Below are 24318 nucleotides of genomic sequence, written 5' to 3' on the forward strand. Positions count from 1 at the left end.
CAAAGTCTGCGCCGAGCACGGCAGCGCCATTGGCGAGTTTGCCTGTCCCCAAGGGATGTTGGCAGTCCATGAGCATGGACTTTGTGTTTGGCCTTCCCAAGGATAAGGCGGGAAACACGGGTATTGTGGTCTTTGTAGCAAGATGGCTCACTTAGCGGCGGTGCCGGACACCATTGATGGTGAGGGTACAGCTTTGCTGTTTTTAGACCGAGTCTTTCGCCAACATGGCTTGCCTGAGGCAATTGTCTCGGATCGAGACCCGCGCTTCACCGCGAAGTTCTGGACGTCCCTCTTCAGCGTGCTCGGCACTCGTTTGCACATGTCCACAGCGGGCCATCCGCAGACCGATAATCAAACCGAACGCGTGAATCGCGTTGTGGAGGATATCCTCCGAAGCGTATGCGCTGAGGCGCCAAAACGCTGGAGCCAGATGCTCCCACTCGGTGAGTTCGCATTAACGAATGCAGTGCACGCCTCGACAGGCTACACTCCGTTCTATGTGAGCGGCTTGGCTAACCCTCGTGTCCCACTGACGCCGCCACGCAGTGGCTCAGGGCTTGATGGGGGAGGGATAGCTGAGCGGCTAGCTGATGTCAGCCCTGTTGCGGTTCGCAAGCAAGTCGATGACTTTGTCTCTTTGAGACTGAGCGTAATGCGTCAAGTACGCGACGCATTGGCTGAAAGCCAAGACACGCAGAAGGAACATGCAGATGCCAAGGGCAGAAGCAATGCTGAGAGGTTTGAGGTCGGTGACCAAGTTTTATTAAACGCTAAAAACCTACCTACTCATGCAGTGTCTGCAGTCTTCAAGACGAATTCGAGATTTCGGCTCGTAGGACCGTTCAAGGTCGTGGTCAGGAAGGGCCTAGCGTATACGCTCAACCTTCCGAAGAAGATGCGCACGCATCCGGTCTTCTTTGTTGGCTTGCTTAAGCCATACCAAGACCGTGCTCAGGTGAGCGCGGAGGCGTTGGCACCAACGGTGGCTGGACCACGGACAGCTGCAGGGCAGCAGGTGGTAGAGCCACGGGAGGCTGAACGACAGCAAGTGGTGGATCCACATATGGCTGATCAGCAGCATGTGGCAGAGCCACAGGTCGCGGAGCGAAGTGCTCGAGATGCAGGAGCAAGACAAGCTGAACGTTCAGCCGAGCGACTGGACGCTCAAGGTCCGAGACCTGGTTGTGAGTCAGCAGTGGTGGCTCCAACCTATCCACAAGGTGGATCATCTCTTCGAGATCGACCGATGGGCGGTGAACGTGAACGTTCGCGTCGTGGACGCCGGCGTCGTATGGACGCAGACGCCGTTCCGGCAAATGCTGACTCTCCCCGCGAGAGCCCAGCTGAGGCAAGGCCTCCTCCTGCTCTGCTCGATGAGCATGGTGAGCTCCACTTTCACGCGGAACGCCTTGTGGCGTGGCGTAGATGCCAGGGTCGTACCCAGTACTTGGTGAAGTGGAGGGGTTACCCTCACTCACAGAACTCATCGGAGTTTGAGGTTATCCTCCGGCAAGATTGCCCTGACGTCGTTGACGCTTACGACCGGGCACATCATGTGCCGAGGCGCCACCATGGCGCGCGACAGCGTCGCCAGGCGCTGGGCGCCTCCCACTAGAGTGGGGAGCGATCAGGTCAGTAGTTGAGCTCAGGCTCTGACCAGTGGCTGCAGCAGCCAGCTCGTACGTATGAGCGGTGATCGCAGCGGGAGCAGGAGGTGGAGAGACCTCGTAGTGCTAGGGACATGGTCCCAAAGGAAGCAGGTGCTTCGTGTTGTGCTGAACAAGGTTCAGGCACAAGCGTCTCGATAGACGCATAGTTGTTTTGAAGCAGCTTGCTCGATGAGCATGATCCAAATGTGGATGCGCTGTGACAGCGAAAGTGGTGTCCCGGACGGGGATCGAACCACTGGCCTTTGGTTTGACAGGCCGGAGCTCTACCATTGAGCTATAAGGGCGATGCCCGTACGCCAGTCCGAGAACGGACTACTCATGGTATGAGAGGGCTGCGCCCGGGTGGATTTGAACCACCGACCTGTGGCTTCCAAAGCCAGCGCTCGACCACTGAGCTGAAAGGGCGTTGCCCATAAGCTTGTCCATTCAAGGACAACAGTTCATGGAACGAGAGGGCTGTGCCCTGGTGGGTTCGAACCCCCGACCTGTGGCCTCCAAAGCCAACGCTCGACCACTGAGCTAAAAGCGGATTGCTCTTAAGCTTGTCCAAGCGTGGACAATCGTTCATGGAACGATAGGGCTGTGCCTTGGTGGGTTCGAACCACCGACCTATCGCTTGTGAAGCGATTGTTCAACCACTGAGCTGTTGTCGACGATTCGAATGAGTCAAGAGCATTGCTCTAAGCGGTTTGCAGCTCTTGGAGTAGGCGCGGAGCGCGAGCGTAGGTCTGAGACCGCTTGAGAGCAAGATGCGCGCTGCGCTTGGAGCATTGGGCCGTGGGCCGACGACGAGAAGTTGGGCATCAACGATGCGTAGGCGTTTGCGAGCTCACGGAGCTGTACAACGCTGGTGTGAGGTGTAGTAACCTCCGCCGTCTTAACAAGACGTGACCTCGCTGAGGAGAGTTTCGAGAGCGGAATGTTCTCATCTTAGTGGGGGAGAGTGTAACGGGGTTACATGGTGTGGAACACACAGGGGTACGAAGTACCCGGAGAGTTAACAAACTCTCAGTACATAAGTTGGAGAGTTAACAAGGTCTCTCAGTACGTTGGCTGAAAGTTACACGTTATGCATTTGATTAGGTTTAACTATGCTAGATAGTTAAACAGATACATTTACCCCTAGGCGGCTTGGCCGCAATAATAGTAAAAAAACACTTCTGGTTTTGAAGCATAAAAGTTAAGGTATTAACTTTGAGCCCTGGTCTTGGGCTGTAAGTTCCTTTGGATAAGGAACTTAGTATTAGTGACTCTTTGAGTCGAACGTCTTCCTCTGACGCTAAAGCTACGGCAGCCCCGCTGCACTGAACCTCGAGGAAATGACGGTCGAGTCTTTCCTGGCCAACCTCAAGGCTGGAGAGATTGCTGAGATGGTGCTCATGAGACCTGAGACCACTCGGGAGGAGCTGAACTCCTCCTCTGTCTCGGACGAGAGCGTCCTGGAAGACCTAAACAAGCAGCGTCAGGCGCGCTTGGATTCTGAGATCCTTAAGAACCCCAAGGATCCGGTGTATCCTTTGGTGACGGAGTATTGCGGACGTGGTGAACAAACACCCACCGACCCAACTCCCACCGGATCGAGGCGTACGGCATGAGATTGATCTCGTGCCCGGCACAAAGTATTGTGTCACGAGGCAATGGCCTCTCCCGCGCGAGCTGTGCGAGGTCATTGATGCCTTCTTCGCCGCGAAAGCGAAGGCAGGCATGGTGCGGGAGTCGAAATCCCCGCACTCGACGCCGACTTTCTGCGTTCGGAAGCCGAACGGAAAGTGGCGTCTGGTTCACGCTTATAACAAGCTGAACAACGCAGCGGCGCCGGCCCAAACACCAATCCCACGAAAGGATGTGTTGTTAAACAGCATGGCCGGGAGCGTACTGTACAGTGCGCTGGATTTGGTAGACGGATATAACCAGATCCTAATGCGGGAGAGTGACATCCCGCTCACCGCGGTAAGCACTCCAAGCGGCATGCTTTGGGAGTGGCTCGTCATGGTGCAGGGCTTGTCTAACGCCCCGGCGACGTTCAATCGCCTGGTGACGCAACTGTTCCGCCCTTTGCGTACCTTCGTACAGACGTACTTCGACAACATATTCGTCCATAGCCGTGCCGAGGGAGGCAAGCCGGCCATGGAGGTGCATCTAGGACACCTCCGTCGAGTGTTGGACGTGATGCGAGCGAACAAGCTCTACGCCAACATTGACAAGTGTGTTTTCGCGTCACCAGAGATTAAAGTTCTCGGTTGCTTTGTAAGCAACGTGGGCGTTCGGGCTGACCCAGACAAGGTCAAGGCCATCGCAGCATGGCAGACGCCCCGATCCCAAAAGGATCTTCGAAAGTGGTTGGGCTTGGCCGACTACCTTCACAAGTACAGCGCAGGGTACGCGGGCTTCGCTAAGCCCTTGTCGAGCCTCCTTCAGAAGGACGTCGACTGGCGCTGGGAGCAAGAGCACCACGATGCTTTTGACAGCATCAAGGCCAGTCTCCAAGAGGCCCCTGCCTGGCACTGCCGGACGAGACGAAGCCGTTTAGCGTCGTCTGCGATGCCTCCGACAACGCCATCGGATGTGCATTGCTGCAGGCCGACACGGCAGAACATGAACGAGTCATCTCGTTCCAGTCCAGGCAGCTCAAAGCCGCCGAGCGAAACTACCCTGTCCACAACAAGGAGCCCCTGGCAATGAAATATGCCCTTGTGAAGTTTCGTGCTCACCTTCTGGGCTCTCGGCCCTTCGTGATCTACACAGACGACGCATCCTTGAGGACGGCGACTAACTCGCCTCACCTCTCCCAAAGGATGGCGAGGTGGCTGTCCTTCTTCGCGGAGTACAACTTCCGCGTCAAATACAAGCCGGGCAAGCTCAACGTGCTTGCGGACGCCCTCTCTCGGCGTCCTAACTATGAGTTGGTCCACATCACAGGGGTGACAACGGATCTATTTGATCGGATACGCATGGCATATCGGGACGATGAGGCTGTCGCGCCTATCGTCAAGCTCCTTATGGCAGGAACGAGCGCGAAGTCCGACTGGCTCTCGTCGCGACAGCGCTCACGGCTTAACCGATGTGAGTTGAAGGATGGGACCTCCTCTATTACCGGGTGGAGCCCAATGAACCTCCACGGGTGGTCGTACCCAACGACGAGGATCTGACGTTCGATATCCTCGCGAAGGCGCACGAGGCGCCCTCCAGCGGCCACTTGGGCCGCGAGAAGACCTTTCTGTCGGTCTCTCAGGCCTTCTGGTGGACCCACATGTACAAGTGGGTCGCCCGGTACGCTAAGACATGTGAAACATGTCAGCGGGTCAAACCCGCAGGGCACTCTTCGGCTCCACTACAGAGCCTGCCCGTACCGGCTGGCTGTTGGGAGTCTATGAGTCTGGACTTCATCTTTGGGCTTCCCGCCGACGGGCACAGCAACACCGGAATTTTGGTGTTCGTGTGTCGGCTGAGCAAGATGGTACATCTTGCTCCAGTTCACGTCACTGTAACGGGCGAACAAACCGCAAGGTTGTTCGTCGATGGCGTGTTCCGCTATCACGGTCTCCCGGAGACGATTGTCTCGGACCGAGACCCGCGGTTCACTGCTGCGTTTTGGAAAACGCTGTTCCCTTTACTGGGAACTCGTCTGCAGATGTCCACTGCGGATCATCCGCAGACAGACGGCCAAACAGAGCGCGTCAATCGAGTGCTCGAGGACACTCTGCGCAGTGTGTGCGCGGCAGCGCCACGTACGTGGTCGTCGCAGCTTCCAGTTGCTGAGTTTGCGCTCAACAACGCGGTGCACGCGTCCACGGGGTTCACGCCGTTCTACTTGAACGGCTTCCGCCACCCCCAGAGTGCCTCTCACTCTTCGAGGAGACACTGACTCCTCTATTCTAAGTGGGGGAGAGGCTCGGAAAGCCCTTTCCTCCCAGGTCTCGGATGTGAGACCAGTTTCGCTGCGGAAACAAGTGGAATCCTTTATGGATATCAAGCTGAGCGCTGTCAGCAGGGTCCGCGATGTTAAAGTGGGAGACCTAGTGTTACTAGACGCGAGGAACCTACCTCTTGACACTGTCAGCTCTGTCGGCAGCAACAAGCTGAAGCACCGCTTCATCGGACCATTTGCAGCCCTGGCCAGACATGGTGCGTCGTACATTATCGACCTGCCAAAGTCAATGACGACGCACTCGACGTTCTATGTTGGACGTCTTAAGCGGTACTTTGATCCGCAGGGGATTGCTGACTCGCAGACCCACCTTGATCCAGCTCCTCGAAGCGAGAGCCGGTCACAGACGCCGATGAGGGCGTCGGAGCAGGCACTCAATCCTCGGTCAGAGCGGCAAGGCTGCGGTCAAGACCGTACGCCGGAGGGGCTCCGTACGAGCGGACCCCGGAGCCATACGCTGAATACGCCGGGTACGCACCATACGCGTACGTCTGGGAGTGTGTCGCAGGCGGCTCCGGGCGTGGCAGCAGAGCCTCGATCCGTCGGATCATGCGAAAGGCCTCGTCCAGATCGGACGAAGAGGCCCGGCGATCCACCCGCAGATGCAGGCTCGCGACCTCTCGCTCCAACAGGTCCAGGCGGCCCGCAAGACGAGCGAGCTCGCCCTGATTCCCGGCCTGGGCGGCAGCATCACCGCCAGTCCCAAGGCCAAGTGCAATCTCAAGCACGAGGACACGTTGACGGAGGCGGTCAACCTCAGGGCCCTGTGTCGGACCCGCAACCGGAGCACTCGGACGAGAGTGGCGTTCGGGAGGCGCCGAGTACTCGTACTCGTACGAAGGCACCTCCGCCCCTGCTTGACCGGAATGGAGAAGTTCACTTCCACGTGGAGCGGATCCTCCAGGAGCAACGGCGTCGCGGTAAGCGACAGCCCTCGTGAAGTGGAGGGGTTATGCTCACTCTGAGAACTCGTGGGAGCCGATTGAACGGCTCCTGATTGACTTCCCGAAGGCTGTCGCAATCTGGGAACAGACGCGGCGGTAGCTTCATAAGTAGTACGGGGCTTCTTGCCCGAACGGGGTACGGACGATGAATACATTCCGTACCCGCGCTCATCGTGAGCGCTGGAAGCCGCACGCTTCAGGATGTCCCTTGGCAGCATGCGCTTGCTGACCAAGTGGGCAAACCGAACACGAAGATCACGCTGGTCCAGGATGCAGGACAGCAGCTGATCTTCATGGAGTTCCCGTCACTCCGTGGGTGAGTACTTAAGAGACTCCACCCATGCCCAGAACATGTCCTCACAAGAACTCCAGGTGGGACAGCTCTCGGGCATAACCCAGGGGTATCCCCAAAGAGGATAGAGACCACCCCGGGTCTCGGGCTTCTTACGACAAGTCGTGAAGTCCTTCAGGGGGATGCGGTGTGCCGCGAGAAGCACACACCGAGCAGCCTCCAAGCTGTCAACGAACAACTGCTCTTTTTGAACAAGGGCACGTTCGTAAATGCCCCTAGAAGTGTGGCCGTCCACAAGGCCACGAGGAGCGACGAGAACCTCTAAGAAGAGGTCAGCCCCAGAGCTCTCCTCGGGAGGCCAATACCCTCTTGAGTTGATGGCAGCTACCTGCAGCGTGCAGTCGCTCGCTAGTGATCAAGGTGATCACAGTCCCAGGACATCTGTGCGCTCTGAGAGTCCGGCCGTCAAGGCCAAGGGCACTCCCAAAGCTGGTGGCGATGAGGAAGAGAATCCTCGCAAGCGTCTCTCGCTTGCCGAGGGTCTTGCGCGTGCTAAGGCCTCTAAAGCCGAAGGCGCCAAGCCCTCAAAGAAGCGTACAGCCTCTAAGTCTCTACTCCGCGAGGAGAAGGAGACTCGGCTCTCCCATCGGGGCATCTTCGACTCCTCGGATGAAGATGAGGAGAAGGAGGAAGAAGATGAGGAGGAGGGTGCTATCTCTGAGCCCCGGGAGGTCCGAATGACCTCGACCAGCAGCAGGAGGATTTCCAAGCTGCCCAGCGTGTGCGTGGGGGTTCGGTGGTGGCACCCGTCAGCCATCATCCTTGTGTTCACTGGGCACTGGGCTGTGCCCTTCCGCAGAGCCCGCAGGAGCATCGTGCGTGCTCTCGGACTCGGCTTCGTCCTCACTGCCAGAGTTGAGCTCACGTTCTACGAACCGAGGGTTCGAACGATTGTCTGGAGAGGCCGAGGGCGACGGGCTGCGGCGCTTGCTTTCTCGCTTGTCCACAGCCGCGTCACCCGAGGAACAGATCGCCTCGGAGGCCACCTGAGTAGCCTCCTTAAGTGCCGAGCCTTTGCCGTGAGGCTTAGTGCTCTTGGCTTGCGCCCTCCCGGCAGCAGCCTTGGAGCGTGTCTTCGCACCGCTCTTTGCAGTGCCACGAGGCATGGTAAACGGTCGAAGTGGAGACCTAGAAGAAGAGCGCACAAACTGCTGCTCCAGGCTCTAACTGTGAAGTGAGCCTCCGCCGCGCTCGCGCGGCCAAGTCGATGGTTTTCGACTTGAAGAATGAAAGTTTGTGACGAACACCTCTTCATTCTGATTGGTCGGTAAACCGAACCTAAGTGGGGGGGTGTAACGGGGTACGTATCCCTAAGTGTACCCTGGTTACATGAAGTGTGACACGTCGTACTTCGGGATATTTGGTACAAAGTACCAAGATCGTTCAAAGCCAACTATTGGTTAACGACATTGCATTTCTAAAGGTGACTTATAGTTTGTATTAAACCCAAGCTTTATCTACCTTTAAATATACAAAAATCTGCCTGAATAAGGAACGGGGTTTCAGCTAATAACCTCGCAATTTTTATATTCGGGAAAGATTTAGGGAGATGGGATAGTGATGGGCAAGGTACTGACAAAACAATCCAGGCACTGACTTTGATTTCAGTTTAAAAAATGGCGCGCAGTAGGTAATCGTTCTTCACTTCAAGCCCTACGAGCCGAGCTTCATTCCTACATTTACATTCAGCCTCACTAGCCGACTGCGTCCTCAGCACCCCCATTTCCTCCAACCGTCTCCGCCTCACCTGGCCCAAGAAGGTAGCCATCCTCGAGAAGGCTGCTCGCTCACCTAATTTGTCGTATTATGAGCTAGCTGAGTGGATCGCCTAGGCGAAGGCCCTCGGCAACCCGTACAGCGTCGACCAGCTAGCTACATTGCTCTGGTGCGATGCTGCATTGTCTAAAGCTAGCGCTTCCACGATTCAGCACTGTTGGAATAACTCTGGTCTCATTCAAAAGTCGAATCTTCAATTTATCCTAACTTAATTCAATACATGCACATGATCCGATATCATAGTCTGTTTTTAGCAAGGCATTGTCAGCTTATGCAATCTCTTTCTTAATTTATATCAGGCGTTCCTTATTCAGGCAGATTTCTGTACTCAGTTTACATTCTACCTTAATTAGGTCACTTCGCTCTCTTTTGAATAAAGAGGGGACCAGTGAACTGCCGTTACTGAGAGTTTGTATACTCTCGGAAGCTAACTTCCTCTAGCGCAAGGTGCTGTGTGACCCCGTCACATTCAGCATACGCTCGAACGCGCCCATTCCGGTAGTACGCGCTTTTTGCGTGTTTGTACATGTAGCGATATGTGCGGAGAGGCTCATACTGGTTGCTGTCTGTCTCTTCTGCTTTTTGCTAACTGGACATGACTGGTTGAGTGTACCGCTACACTACTGTTCAATTGTAACCTAAAGTAGGAGGTATACCGCATTGTCGGAATCACAGAAACATTGACGTATTCCTTACACGACTTAAATTCAGTATTGGTTTCTAAATATTTAGCTCTAGCTTGAGGACAAAGTTTGCAACCACTTAAGTTAAAAAAAACTGTAGAAATAGAAACAGGACTTTCTAAAAAAAGTCCTCCCACACCCTGTTTTTATGAATGGCGATATATTAATATTAAAGGTTTTAAAACCTCAATATGGTGCGAAGTTTGTCCATGGTTTGGTGGCCGACAACAAATGATGTAGTCACGCTGCTAGTGACGCCGTGACGTTGTGCCAACAGAAGCTTTTAGTGGCAAGTAAACAGTACCTTTGTCCAAATCCAATGCTTCGAAGCAGGTTTTATAGCGGAAACAAACCTCAATATGCGAAATTTGTCCATGGTTTGGTGGCCGACAACAAATGATGTAGTCACGCTGCTAGTGACGCCGTGACGCTGTGCCAACAGAAGCTTTTAGTGATAAGTAAACAGTACCTTTGTCCAAATCCAATGCTTCGAAGCAGGTTTTATAGCGGAAACAAACCTCAATATGGTGCGAAATTTGTCCATGGTTTGGTGGCCGACAACAAATGATGTAGTCACGCTGCTAGTGACGCCGTGACGCTGTGCCAACAGAAGCTTTTAGTGGCAAGTAAACAGTACCTTTGTCCAAATCCAATGCTTCGAAGCAGGTTATATAGCGGAACAAACCTCAATTTGTGCGAAGTTTGTCTAACGGTTGGTGGCCGACAAAAATGATGTAGTCACGCTGCTAGTGACGTCGTGACGCTGTGCCAACAGAAGCTTTTAGTGATAAGTAAACAGTACCTTTGTCCAAATCCAATGCTTCGAAGCACCAGGCTTGGGATTGTAGACTCTACAGTACTGGTAATACATGTACATGTAGAGGCATCTTATCATTGCATGCAGTTGTTCTCCGGTATGCTCGCATTCTCGGATTGCAGACGACAATAGTCATTGAAATACGTCGGATCAAACTGCTATTAATACTACCGGCAGTGTGTCTTCTCGGTCAGGCGTGCTTCGCTTCCTAATCTAGATGTATAATAGTGGCGAAGCCTTGTGTGCCGTCGATTGTGATACAGTAAAACATGGGCAGATGCTACTGCTACCGGAAAAAAACATTGAATCACAAAGCGTGTTTTTTATCATGTCCATGTAATACTACTAACAGCCGACAATTATTGACACGGTAGCACCTCGCTCGCCCATTCTCAATGTCTAGATTTAGAGATTTATCTTCCGCCGCGCTGTTCCTCGATGTAGCTGGTGCACATGCCCAAGTATCGAAGGCGAAGGTACGGCACTAGCTCGTACAGCACCTTGTTCCACGGAGTACGGCCAAGTGTGAGCTCCAGGATGACCAAACACCACAGACCACAGCTGTCGTTATCTTCTTGTAGGCACGATGTGAACTTGTAGTAAATGAGCTCAGAGTTCAGCGACAGCAGCGGCTCAACAACTTCCTTCACGGCAGCCTCCAACTCATTGTAAGATGCTGTTCCTTGCTGAGGGTCAAAGAGACGGCAGGTTTGGGCTCGTACGTCGATATGGTAGGCTACCCAGTGCACTCCTCCAATATTCAGCACCCCAATTATCTCCGTGTTCGTTCCCGAGAACGCGTTGTAAGCATTTGCAACTTTGCGCTTTCTGTCGGGCTCCTTCATGCCTGCAAATGATGGACTCACAACTCCAGTTTCACCATACTTGATTGCGAGGGCGTGCGTGGCTGTAAGAATGGATGTTGTCGAGAGCCATTGACAACGTCGAAAGCTCAGCAAGCGGAATATCTGATCATTCCGTTTCTTCACACTTGATGTCGAGCGAACGATAAACCGCTGGTTTGTTTGCGCTGAAAATGCGTGAAGCTCAGAATGAAAGCGCTCCCATGAAAGCCAGCGAGATGGAAATTGCTTCAGAAACCCAACACAAGAATCCGACGGAAGAGAGAGAAATCTGGAGGGCATCCCTGCATTTTCAAATGGCTTCACTGAACTATTTACCTTTTCCGGTAGGCCACCCTGTAAATTCATCGGTAGAACACCTTGTAGTTTTTCCGGGTGATCCAAGTGTAGGGTTTCCTGTTGTCCTCCCTGTGATTTTTCCGGGTGCTCGATCTGTAGTCTCTCCGTTTGGTCCAACTGTAGATTGCTTTGTGTCGGGGGCTGTTGACCTTCATCGTCCGACGATTCACTTATTCCAAAATAATGTCTCGCTTCCTTGTCTGTGCTGCATGTCAACACTTCAGCCGGGGGAGACACACATGCTGCTTCGTCGTCGGCACTGATGTCTTCATCGGCACCTGCAATGTCGTCTCCAGCATCCAACACGTAATCAGGGTCACGGCAGTCATCCGGACTTTCCGGGGACTCCTCCCCAATGCCATCCAACTGATCTGGTTGCTTCGTACGGGGTGACGCCTGCGTCTTGCTTCGCTTGCACGCGCGAGTTACGGGAAGCGGAGGAGCTTCAACTGCTCCAGCAGTATAGCGAGCTGCGTACTGCTCTCGTTTCTTCGTAACAAAAGCGCGCACCTCCGCTCGAGACATAGAGGTGTGTACTAGCTCGAATGAAGCAAGCTGCGTAGCTTCCTCTAGCGCTTGACACCGCTTGGTCTCCGATTTCCCTCTTTGCTCAACCTTCTCTCTTTGGGCTCGTAGCTGAAGCAAGTGCGCTCGCCCCTCCAACAGCGTGTCGCTTCCCCCTTCACTCTCGTCGCTCTAGATTCGAGATCAGTTACAGCATGTAATCGTCAGCGCCACTACAAGAGACCAAAGAAGCAGATACAACTTACCATTAGCCTTCCTCTCCCTTGTTTGCTCGCTTTGCTGGCCAGTTTGGTGAATGGCTGGAGGATCTCTAAAATTCTGAAAGCTGCTTTCCCATCTCAAAGTTATTCTAAGCGCATGTCTCAGGATATAAATGCAGATCGCACACTGGTGATACCGGAAATTACACCTTTTGCTACCGCTTTGCGGTAGCAGTAGAACTTCTCGTAAAACATGCCTCCTCGTAAACAAACAGATTGTTGAGACAATGAAATTATGCTACAAGTACCGGTATAATAGCGTGCTGTATCCTATGTCAAAATCCCATTACCGGTGCATACCGACGATGCTCGGCTTGAGTTTGAGTCACGTTAAATAGTTGTGTGTAAACATCAACCTTGCACTGTACCGGTATCTACCTGTCGCTGCGCTGGTTGTTGGCATTCCTGTTTCGTCCTCGTCAAGCGCACCCCGTATTATCCCTGGTGAATTATTGTCGATGGTTTCCTTATTCGCGACGGTTCTTCTGTGCGTAGCCTCGGTTCTGGTTTCAGCAACTCGTGCGACGGCCAAATCGACTTGCACTCTGAGTGACTCCGAAGCATGTCCGGTTGAAAGTTTTTCGTCGTTATCCGACGATGGTAGCGTACTTGTATACCCAGGAGGTAACACGCGTTGCGCCTTCGACAACTACCAAGACTCTGTGACGGGGTTTACGACGAACTCCACGTACTTCTTCCAGGTGTTTCCAAACACGAACCAGGACAAGTCCAAGCTGCTGATTTTCTTCCAAGGCGGAGGTGGCTGTACCGATAACAATACATGTGCCTTCGGTTTGGAGTGCTCACTTGCTGAGAACGCGCTGTTTACCACCGTTGCTACGGTTCGGGGAGCTGGAGTTATCGATCGATTCAAGGAGGACAATATGTTTAAGGAGTGGAATGTGGTATTCGTGCCATACTGCACGGGTGACGTTCACGTTGGGAGCAGAGTTCTTCCTGCATTCGAGAGCGGCATGGAGCAGCAATTAGGCAATCCACAGTGTCTCGGAAGAGATTTTCCCATGTACCTGAACGGATACAACAATTCCAAGGCAGCGCTGGACTGGGCACTTAAGAACTTTCCGGATGTTGACAATCTCGTAGTTGGTGGTGCAAGTGCTGGATCGCTGGGCGCCCAGTTTTGCAGTGCTCACATCGCCGACATGTGGAATGTTGATGTCAAAGGCACGCAGTTTTCAGTCATGGCAGACAGCTATGTCGGAGTCTTACCAGCACGTCACCCGGTCAGGCCTCGGACAATACAATACGAAATTGTACTGCAAGACATCGAGTCCCATAATAATAACGGGAATATGATGAAGTACAATAATAATAACGGGGCCAATATAAGTATATTGTGGCCTCTAACTACCAAGTCTTCCTACTCATTGGCGACGAGCGAAGTCGCGTTCCACATGTCGCGGTTCACGCGAAGAAATGCTAACATCTCAAAGTTTGCAGAAAGCATGCATGACCGCTGAGGCGTCAGAATGAGCTTGCACTGCGAAAACAGTCTTTCAACTGTGTTCGAGGTGGGCGGCACCACCTTTGCCAGCTCATGAAAGTTCACACCCGCAGCACCAGCCGCTCGCATCTGCTTCCCCCCTCGTAGAATTGCGCTGGCGTAATCGCTCGTCGAGCGCTCCTTCCTCTTACCAGTTGCAGCATCTGGCTCCACCACCAATCGCTGGACTGCGCGCGACTCAGACGCAGTGAGCTTCGCATTGTTGCAAATCTTGACCAAAGCTGCCTCAAAGGCCGGCGCATGGACGATCTTCGCCGCCGATCGCAGATGGCTCGCCATAACTGGGTAGTCGTCAACAACCTGGTCGAACAAAACACGCACGTCCGCCATGCTGGTGTCCTCGCGCTGGAGTGTCTTGCAGACACTATCGAGTTTCTTGAGGTGCTCTAGCAGGCCGAGAAGCTTCTTGTGGGCCGCACCTTTTGGGATGAGCTCGCCAGCACGCGCTTGAACATCTCGATGTGCACTTCAGCATCTTGGCTGCCGTCCTCCAGCGGTGACAGCGACAGCAGTCGCTCACGGCGCTTGCCGTCTGCGTAGCAAACACCGTAGATACCGACGTAGTGCGTGGTACCGTGCGTCCATCCATCCCACATGACACCAAACAGCTTGCCCAACTCGCTTTCGATCAGCACACCAACGCTCTCGGAGCACTTCTTCATGTCTTCCTTCAACCTCTTGGACGAAACGGGCTTCCAGGACGACATGGACCTTGTGAGGTGGTTGTCGACCTCGGAGACGGGCATGTGCCTCTCTACGTCCCACTGAAGCCACTGATAGCGATGCTGAGTCGCCTCGGACACGAACCCAAAGTTGGACAGGGGGGCGTCCGTAGCCGCAGATGCGCTGTAGGTCTCGTTGAAGTCGGGGTGCGTCAGGTTGAGGTGGGACATCAGGCTCGAGTACCCGGTACCGGTTTGCTGCTTGCGGTAAGAACCGCAAAGCTGACAGCGGAAGTCGCCTTGGCCCTTGTCTTCGTAGAAGAATGCGCAGATATCACGGTTCGGAGCCATCGTGGTCAAATGAAAAGTGAGGGAGTGCTGTGAGGCTTCGGCTCGTGCTCGTGTCTGTGCACGACCGTCAACCACTTGAACGATTGGCGCGAAGAGCTAGTTGCCTCTAACATATTGGTATAAACCGGTATTGTACTGATATTATTGGATCAATATCATATTATATTGACTTTGGACAGATCCAATAATAATAATTGTAGCCGGATAATACAGTAATTACGGGATTGATATTATTTTTCCCACCCCTGCACCCGGTACCTGAGCTGGTAGATTACTTTGGCGGCTGTGAGAGCGGACTTGCCTTCCGTTCGGATATTGCGGTGATCTGTAGTACAGAGAATGCGACAACGATTGATCTTGTTGAAGCACTTCTTGAAGACAAACCTGAGACCAAGTGGCTTTTCATTAACAGCAAAGGTGATACGGTCCAGCGTTATTAACTTACTACGCCCTAGTGGACGAGGGAATCCAAGGTTACCCGTTCCCGAATCTTATGTCGGAAGATGACCTTTACAAGAACATGTCAGTGATCATAGATGCGTACCAAACCAAAAGCCCACGCATTACCACATTTCTCGTTGAAGGTGACCATCACGTCTTCCTGATGGACAAGAACTTTACAAGTTACAAGAGCGACAAAGGACAGCTTCTCGGTGACGTTATCAATGAGTGGCTACCGGTATCATTTAACTCGAGCTCAAAGTCTACAATAATGGAAGCAGCCCCAAGCACCCCAGCATTCGATGGGAAAGCGGGCGTTCAATGACAAGCACTTCCACGCTCCCTCAACCACAAATCGAGTTCTTTGAGTGCTGCTTATCAGCCCTAAAACGAAGGTACTGAATCGTGGGTGTACTGTACTCGATATCCTGCATTGAATTTAGCTCGGAGATCGAGACTAATTACAGCAGTACCCGGTACTTAATATTATATATTTGGTTTGTGCAGAGAGGTTGTACTGTTTGCCATTCAATGTCAACAGACAAATCTATCTACTTCACGATGTTTTCGAAGTACATCATGTACTGTACATGTACACAGTTTCAACTGTGGATGGCTATTCTCGGCACAGGAGGTATTGTTTTGGTGGGTTTCCGTGCAGTTAAGACAAACTGCAAAAGGTCGGTTGCAAGCACAATGAAATTAAAGCTGTAGCCAAAAGGTTGTCATTATATAAACTGTGCACTAATGCAGCAAATGGCTAAATACTCTGGTGCTGCCGAGAGATAAACGACGCACACTCTGCGATGCAGTGTGCAGGAAGGCATGGTTTGTAACAAATTTTATCGTACAAAGTACTGCTTGTAAAAAGGCTTCATTGTTTTTTAGAGATGTTATCCTATATTGTGCTTTTGTCCTTTCAGATTTACTCACTCTCCGGATGCTAGCTAGGGTAAATAGGATATAATCCCCGTAATAACGGTCGATGAATAGGACAAAATGGATGGTGATTACAATAACATGTAAATCGGAGCTTACCCAAATTGTGAAAAGATGACCCCGATTCAAATTTAGGGACCTACAATGCCCAGTCCTAATTTCGGACATGTCGCTTAACAACGAGCCCGAAATTAAGACTGGGCATTTACAAGGAAAAAAAATACATGCAGTCAGGCATTGTGGAACAAGATCAGTGGCAAATCCAATCGCAAGTCGCTGCGTCTCGACACTTTCCTCTAACCCTGACTGCTGCAGTCACTACAGTAATAGCTTATAATTATAAGATGTGACAAGAAATTATTCTCCGGAGTTTAATGCCGAAGTTGAGATGGGCAAATACGGGAACCAACATTTTATTTCTAACTAAGGGTATTCTTGTTGTGGGGTGGCTCAGCCTGGTGTACATTCGAAATGGTGCATTTACAGATGCCAGCCGACCATCCTCAATTTTCAAGCTACACTGTATTAAATAGTGGCGATATTTTATTTCTGTCTGCGGGTATTCCGAAAGCACTGCTTTAAGCACCTTGTACTGTACATGTATTATTAATAATACAATGTAAATGTAATATTAGCTGTCATATGTATGAATGGAATGATACTTACCGGTAATGGCACCTTTTCATACGGTATGTAATGCACAAGTATAAAGCGAGTCGCTACATACTCTTGCAAGAGTCAGACTTGTCTGTTACTTAGTTAAAAGAGTTAAGTTAAGGTACAGTACAAGATGTCTGTAATGCGCTACATACTCTTGTGAAGCGGCCCTCTTCATTGGAGAGCTTTCAAGAGGGGGTGCCGTAAGCGGAGACCCACTCGTCTGCCATCGTACGAACGAATCGTTAGGCAACTAATGTACGATACTGTATGTCCCTTTCGTCTTGGTCGCAGATCTCGATTTTGTCGACGACTGGTACTACTTTACAGTACTGAACATGTATGATACATGTACTTCGGAAATGTGTACCATGGTGTACATGTACATGTATCTAGTATTTGATCTCTTCGAATCGAAGTACTAGTACTTCAAGTAAAATTTATACATGTACATGTACTTCGATTCGAAGTGATCACAGGCAGCTTGTCGTCCATGATGGAGTCCACACTGTCCATCATGGACAGTGTCAGGAAGGTTGGGAATGAGCAAGAGGGGTCGTGGAATCCACGACACTGTGGATGTCTACAGTGCATGTACATGTAATTTCATGCACACAGCAATTTTAATCTACAAAAGGCGGTGCCACTACCTGACACAGCCCTGAATACTGTGCGGTACATGTTACTTAAGTATGATTTACAAGTATTAATACACTTGCAGCATCGGTACAGTACTGTACTACATGTATTTAATATTAAAACAAGACATCAACGTGACAAATCTAATCTTCTCAACAATGTTGAAATGGGTCCGACAAACCAAGGAGTTAATTGAACCACGACTCGCTGCTGTCTTGGCGTCGCGGTGTCTACGCCCCATGCATGTCAGACAGGCGTTTCCCGGGCTTTCCCATAGGATCTCGCATTGCGAGATCCTATGGGAAAGCCTTGCGGCAAGACATCCCAAAAGGAATCCCATTGGGATTCCCATCGCGCGAGCACCAACCACGCTCCGTCTTCGAAGCTCCGAGAGTCTGCTCAGTTTGGAATCTGCCCCCTCAAGCAGACGTCTTCAACCCCGGCAAGCTCCTGAACTGTCTGATCTCTTCAACATGTTCGGACTCACCTTCTCGCGTTGGTACCTCTTCGGCGCAGCCTTCGTCGTGCAGTTCTGCATTGGCTGCATCTACTCCTGGTCGGTGCTCAACCACCCCATCGACATGGCTGTCTATGACAATCCCACGAAGGGGCGTGCAGTGAACGCCTTCTACATTGCTATCGGTGTCTTTGGCGTCGCGACTTCTCTAATGGGCTCTACCATCGAACGCAAGGGCCCCAGGTGGGGTGTCTTCATTGGCACAACATTGTTTATGATCGGCCACATCGTCACGGCTCTCGGAGTCCATTACACGTCCATCGCCTGCATCTACGTCGGCTACGGCGTCATCACTGCCACGGGTATGGGCATGTGCTACATTTCGCCCGTGTCAACACTTCAGAAGTGGTTCCCCGATTACCGTGGTACTGCCGCTGGTTTCGCTGTTGCTGGTTACGGCGCCGGCTCCGTTGTGTGGAGCAAGGTGTACCTGCCCACCATTGACGCTGTGGGTCTTCCCTGGATGTTTGTCCTGCTTGGTGGCATTATGAGCGTTGCTATGTTTACTTCTGCCCTGGTTCTTCGAGTGCCTCCCCCTAACTACACTGTCAATGGCCTCGACATCCACGGTGACCGTGTCGACGAGAACATTCTGGGAGAGAAGCTTGACGGCAGCTACAGGGCAGTCCAGACGCCCACTGGCGCGGATCACGAGGTCTCAGCCAGTTCGTCAATCAAGAAGCTGACGCTCAAGCAGGCCCTTTTGACGCCCGACTTCGTTTTCATGTACCTCATGTTCTTCGCCAACCAGCTTTTCGGTGTCATTGTGCTGTCCCGCCTCTCCAGTATGTGTACCGACATCTTCAACAAGAGCGCCGGCACTGCTTCTGATATTGTGTCTATCAACAGTGCGTTCAATTGTTGTGGCCGTCTTGCCTTCCCCGCCATGTCGGATGTGCTTGTCCGCTACCTCAAGATCGAAAAGACGTTTGCCCGCAAGGTGCTGTACTACTTCACTCTGGGTGCCCAGGTTATCGTGATCGGCTCGCTACCTACGATTATCCGCCACGACAGCTACACGCTCTTTGTGATTGAGATCTTCGTGCTAACGTGCAGCTACGGTGGTGGATTCGGTACTATTCCGGCTTTTGTCGCGGACATGTTCGGCGCCTACAACATTGGTCCAATGCACGGTATCATTCTGACGGCTATGGCTATTGGCGGTGTCGCCGGTGGACTAAGCTTCAACCACGCGTACAACGACAAGATTGCTGATGGCATGCCTGTGGGCGAGGCCTACATTGACAACATTCAAGGCATCTTCGTTGTTGTGTGCATTGGTTTCGCTGTGCTGTTCTTGGTGCGCACGACTGCCAAGGACCGCTTCGAGCCAGGTTACCACTATTCCGTTTGCGGCAAGCGCGTGATTAGCATTCAGCCCAAGGAGAAGGATGTGATGAAGCAGCAGGAGGCTGAAGCCGCCACTGCCGCTGAAAAGCTTCCTGAGACTGCTGTGTAAAAAAGTAAAGCGTCTATAAATTTAAATAATAAGTACGCTCTACTATCGTCCAATAATATCTTGTCGTTCTCTTAGTGCGGATGCACAGTACTTCAAAGTACTACGTAGTACATGTAGCTGTCAATTTGGAAAAAAAAATTGTCTAATGAACTCGTTACTGGTACAGACATTCACTTGCTGCCAGTCAGCAATGCCTGCAGACTGCATTTACAATTTGTCCTATTATTAATAGTACCGGTACTGGGATAAAGCCATCGTCAGTTTTTAGCCTAAGTTAAACAGTTTAAAGGGAAATGCAATCATGACTTTTTTTACTGTTACATGTACTGAAGTTCGCTCTGCACAGCTCGTCTTGTCGCGTGCAACTCGGCGAGTCACGCCTTGGTGGCCTGTTTGTGTGAATTGGACCGCTGCCGACGATTTGAATTGCCGAGCTTACTCGCGATGGAGCATTTTTGTCGAGCGGTACCATCACGACAGGAAACATCCGTTTTTCACAGATAATAATTTCGGACTCTTTCCAAAATTCGGGAGCACTTACCGAATTTAAAAGGGAGTGAGTAGTGCACCCAACTTAGCGTCGTAAATCGCGACCAGATTTTCCCCTACCCCAGAAGAGGCCCGGTCGACAGAAATGTCGATATCCGTCAAGTAAGTATTCGTGTATATCATTGTCAACTACCACTCATTTCGAAAGTGAGGGGGGGGGACAGCGAGAGCAGCATGGAAGTCACTAGCGCGGGCTGCTGCGCGTCAAATGCAGCCGGTGCTGGAGGCTTGGGGGGCCCGTGAAGCGACCGCTCCGAGCCTCAGTGTATCGTGTGTAGCGATGAGGAGTGGATAGATTCAACTGAGGAGTCGTCGGCCACTTCCAGCACAGTACACACGGATTCGAGCGACTCCACATCGCAAACAGCACAGGCACCACCCCTTCAGCGCACTCAATTTGATTCTTGGGAAGACCTGGAGGGCTACCTTCAACAGTATTCAAGGGAAACGGATCAGGTACACTTGACTGTATTTGTTATCGTTGCTAGCCAGGATTCACATTACAAGTGGCATAACTACTGATGGATTGTTTGTTTATTGTGTCGAAATAGTGTTTTAGAGTCCGGACGAAGAACAAAGTCGAGGTCCGGAACAAAATAATCCGAGCAAACCCCGGCTTGAAGCAGCCAATTCTTCCGGATGAATGAATTTACTACGGCAAGACATTTGTATGTACCCATGCTGGTAAGTACAAGGCACGAGGATAGGGGATTAGGAAGCGACAGCAGTCGAGGTCTATTGAATGCGATGTGCAGGTGCGATATATGTAGTTTCTTCGAGTTGGGTCTCAGTTGGGTACCATTGTATCAGTTGGGTGTAATTTGGGTGGTAGATTGTCTAATGGCATGCTTGTGTTGTGTACGTAGATTTGTGCTTGCGTGCAAGTAGTCGATACTACGGTACCTACACTTTCGCTGCGGATTACTTCGACGCGCTTGAAGCATAATCATCCTCTTCACAAGCACATATTTGAGCAGTACCCACATAATCGAATAGCTCTGGAACCAGAGGTCGTTGGGACAGTGACTGAGCTGCTAAAGGCTGGCGCCAAGAAGAAGCGTATGTTGCAGTACAATTTACGATCCTGGACTAGGTGTACAGACAGACTTTTACAATTGTGGGGTGGATGTGCTCCTGGTGTTTGAGCTTTTTTGCGGTGCTGAGCAACTTGGGTATCTGGACAAAAATACATTACAGCTTCTGCGATACCGCTACATACGCATGCTTATCGAAGCGTAAGGACCCAGCTGTGCAACAGCTTGTGCTGTAGGTGCTCAGCGTTCAATACACCACTACTTTGTTTTGCTTAGAGTGATGTTGCTGTTGTATTTGTTTGTATTGATTGAAAGGGATGACATGAAAATCTAACGCTCTAACTTCGCCCCCAAAGGCGCTCAGCTTCGGACTTTGACATGGCGCGCACATTCGTAAGTGTGTCTTTCCGGCTATACACGTTTGATGTATACAATTTTGCGTTGGCTTCTTGAGCTGGGCGCGTAGTTGGGAGCAGTATGGGGGTTTGTTTGGCACTAGCTAGGCTCGTATTAGGCGAGATGGTTGCAGCAGCCTCGTCACATATTTTTCAGTTGGGTGCAGCAAAGAGTGCCAATTTAAAAAGGAGATGCAAAACAAAAGCGACATCGCCGCCAATCCACACGATCGAGGCAATCAAATTCCCAACCACTGAACCGTTCAGTGAACGGAGCAGCAAATGTCTAGGCTGCAGCAGCATTCCTTACATTTTGTGGCGCTGTCCATGATTTGCAGTGTGACCGCAACCACCGCCGCGGGCGTATACTGTACCGGTACTCCTTGATATTAATTTAAAGTTGGTAACAACAGTGTTTTGCTTTAAAATTCGGAAAAAAAAGTATCTGTTTTACCAGTAACAGTTTTACCTACATGAAACTTTTTGTGTAACTCGTTCAGGAAGCCCCTTCACATGTACATGTACCCCGCCCCCCCCCCCCCCCCCGACAACCACTCGAGACAAGTCTCTACTAGAGAGACTCTTTAGGTGAATGCAGTGCATTATGCACCCACTCAGTTTGAAATCGGCCGCCCGACGCAGAAGTCCTCACTTTATCCAGTCGACTGTCCTCAATCACAATGCTTGGACTCACGTTCTCGCGTTGGTACCTGTTCATCGCAGCTTTTGCGGTGCAATTCTGCATCGGTTGTATCTATGCATGGTCCGTGCTCAACCACCCCATTGATTTGGCCGTCTACGGCGACGCCAAGAAGGGCCGTGCAGTAAATGCATTCTACATTGCGATGGGTGTATTTGGAACAGCAGCGGCAATTCTGGGGCCCATCATTGAACGATCCAAAGATTGGGTCCATACTCTGCTTGTGCTAAGCTTAACAATTATTTTTTTATTTGGTCGTATCGGCGAATTTATGGTTGCTCTCTGGTGCTATTACTTGTACTAGCATTTTTTTTATTTGGTCGCTCGGCGAATTTATCGGTACACTCGACCCCATTTCAAGCTCTTTATTTTAAGCAGTACATGTATTAATATGTACTAAATTTGTAGCAAAGGTTGTCATGTGTAGGATTCTGTTTACAGCGTTAATCAATTTCTTTTGATTTGATTTTAATCAGAAGCTGCAGGTTGACCCGATCATTTAACTTTGCTAGGCACAGTGGGTCACCCAGCAGCCCAAACAGACAGGCGAAGTCGCTGGCTTTCTCGGTGGCAGTGCTTTGCGTACCAGCGCATCAACAACCACCCGAAGGCGCCAACCAGACAAAAGCTCAAGCTCCAAGAACTCGCTCAGTTTGGAATCGGCTACCTGACACAGAAGCCTTCCCTTTTCCAGTTGCCTGGCCTCTACTTCAAGATGTTTGGACTCACGCTCTCGCGTTGGTATCTGTTCATCGCAGCATTTGCAGTGCAGTTTTGCCTCGGCTGTATCTACGCCTGGTCGGTACTCAACCACCCCATCGACTTGGCTGTCTACGGTGATGCCAAGAAAGGCCGCGCAGTGAATACTTTCTACATTTCGATGGGTGTCTGTGGCACGGCAACGGCAGCTCTGGGCCCCATCATCGAGCGAAAGGGGCCCCGCTGGGCTGTGTCCATCGGAACAACCTTATTCATGATCGGCCACATCGTCACGGCCCTCGGAGTTCACTACAAGTCCATCGCCTGGATCTATATCGGATACGGTGTCATCACCGCTATCGGTATGGGCATGTGCTACATTTCCCCGGTATCGACACTTCAGAAGTGGTTTCCCGATTACCGTGGTACTGCCGCTGGTTTCGCTGTTGCTGGCTCCGGTGCAGGGTCCGTTGTGTGGAGCAAGGTGTACCTGCCCACCATTGATGCTGTTGGCCTTGCCTGGATGTTTGTTCTTCTAGGCACGATCATGTGCACTGTCATGTACGCCTCCGTCTTAGTTCTTCGCGTCCCGCCACCTGACTTCACTGTTAACGGTCTTAACATTCACGGTGATCGTATCGACGAGAGCGACGTCCTTGAGGAGAAGTTGAGTACTGCCTACAAGCCTGTTCAAACACCCACGGGTGCGGACCAGAAGGAGACCCTGGTTTCCTCCAAGACTCCTACCCAGCCGTTAGCGCTCAAGCATGCTGTTCTCTCACCCGACTACATCTTCATGTACATCATGTTCTTCGCCAACCAGCTTTTCGGTGTCATCGTGTTATCTCGCTTGTCCGGTATGTGTACCGACATTTTCGCCAAGAGCGCAAACACTGCCTCCGACATTGTGTCTATCAACAGTGTGTTCAACTGCTGCGGTCGTCTAGCGTTCTCGTCCATTTCGGATTTCCTCGTGCGCTACTTCAAAGTGGAGAAGACATTCGCTCGCAAAGTGCTCTACTATTTCACTTTGGGTGCGCAGATTATTGTGATCGGATCGTTGCCCACGGTCATTCGCCACGAAAGCTTTACGTTCTTCGTCATCGAGATTTTTGTACTCACATGCAGCTACGGTGGTGGTCTTGGTACGATCCCGGCCCTCGTCACCGACATGTTCGGTGCTTACAACGTCGGTCCCCTGCACGGCATTATTCTCACGTCCCTGGCCTTCGGTGCCGTTGTTGGCGGCATCACCTTCAACAACGCATACAATGGCAAGGTTGCCGACGGCATGAGCGTGGGCGAGGCGTACATTGACAACATTCAGGTCATTTTTGTTATCGTGTGTATCGGCTTTGTGGTGCTCTTTTTGGTGCGTACGAACATTGAAGACCGTTTCGAACCGGGCTACCACTACTCGCTGTGTGGCAAGCGCGTCATCAGCATTCCGCCGAAGGAAAAGAACGCTGAGCATCGTGAGCACGAGGCCGAGACTTCTGCTCCAAAGCTGCCTGAGACTGCTGTGTAAGACCCAGCCAGGTTCGTTTCAAAAATGACACTAAGTACAATGCAGTTGTTCAAGAAAGTTACTTTC

The 24318-nt window shown here is 51.5% G+C and overlaps 4 protein-coding genes across 4 annotated transcripts; all 4 read left to right on the forward strand.

Moving 5' to 3' along the window:
- Positions 1-12615: 12615 nt before the first annotated feature.
- Positions 12616-13334, forward strand: PITG_03538 (uncharacterized protein; the record flags this gene model as incomplete). The annotated part of the gene is made up of 2 exons (XM_002906553.1): positions 12616-13181; positions 13262-13334. The coding sequence occupies 2 exons, from the start codon at positions 12616-12618 to the stop codon at positions 13332-13334; spliced, it is 639 nt and encodes a 212-aa protein (XP_002906599.1).
- Positions 13335-17844: 4510 nt separating this feature from the next.
- PITG_03540 (Major Facilitator Superfamily (MFS)) lies at positions 17845-19347 on the forward strand (the record flags this gene model as incomplete). The annotated part of the gene is made up of 1 exon (XM_002906554.1): positions 17845-19347. The coding sequence occupies one exon, from the start codon at positions 17845-17847 to the stop codon at positions 19345-19347; it is 1503 nt and encodes a 500-aa protein (XP_002906600.1).
- A 634-nt stretch (positions 19348-19981) lies between these two features.
- Positions 19982-20543, forward strand: PITG_03541 (uncharacterized protein; the record flags this gene model as incomplete). Its single annotated transcript, XM_002906555.1, has 2 exons — positions 19982-19998; positions 20456-20543. 2 exons carry the CDS (start codon positions 19982-19984, stop codon positions 20541-20543), a joined length of 105 nt encoding a protein of 34 aa, XP_002906601.1.
- Positions 20544-22740: 2197 nt separating this feature from the next.
- Positions 22741-24252, forward strand: PITG_03542 (Major Facilitator Superfamily (MFS); the record flags this gene model as incomplete). The annotated part of the gene is made up of 2 exons (XM_002906556.1): positions 22741-23428; positions 23483-24252. The coding sequence occupies 2 exons, from the start codon at positions 22741-22743 to the stop codon at positions 24250-24252; spliced, it is 1458 nt and encodes a 485-aa protein (XP_002906602.1).
- Between the last annotated feature and the right edge of the window lie 66 nt (positions 24253-24318).

This window comes from Phytophthora infestans, genomic scaffold, assembly GCF_000142945.1.
Source record: "Phytophthora infestans T30-4 supercont1.4 genomic scaffold, whole genome shotgun sequence".
In the NCBI taxonomy this organism is placed as follows: Eukaryota; Oomycota; class Peronosporomycetes; order Peronosporales; family Peronosporaceae; genus Phytophthora; species Phytophthora infestans.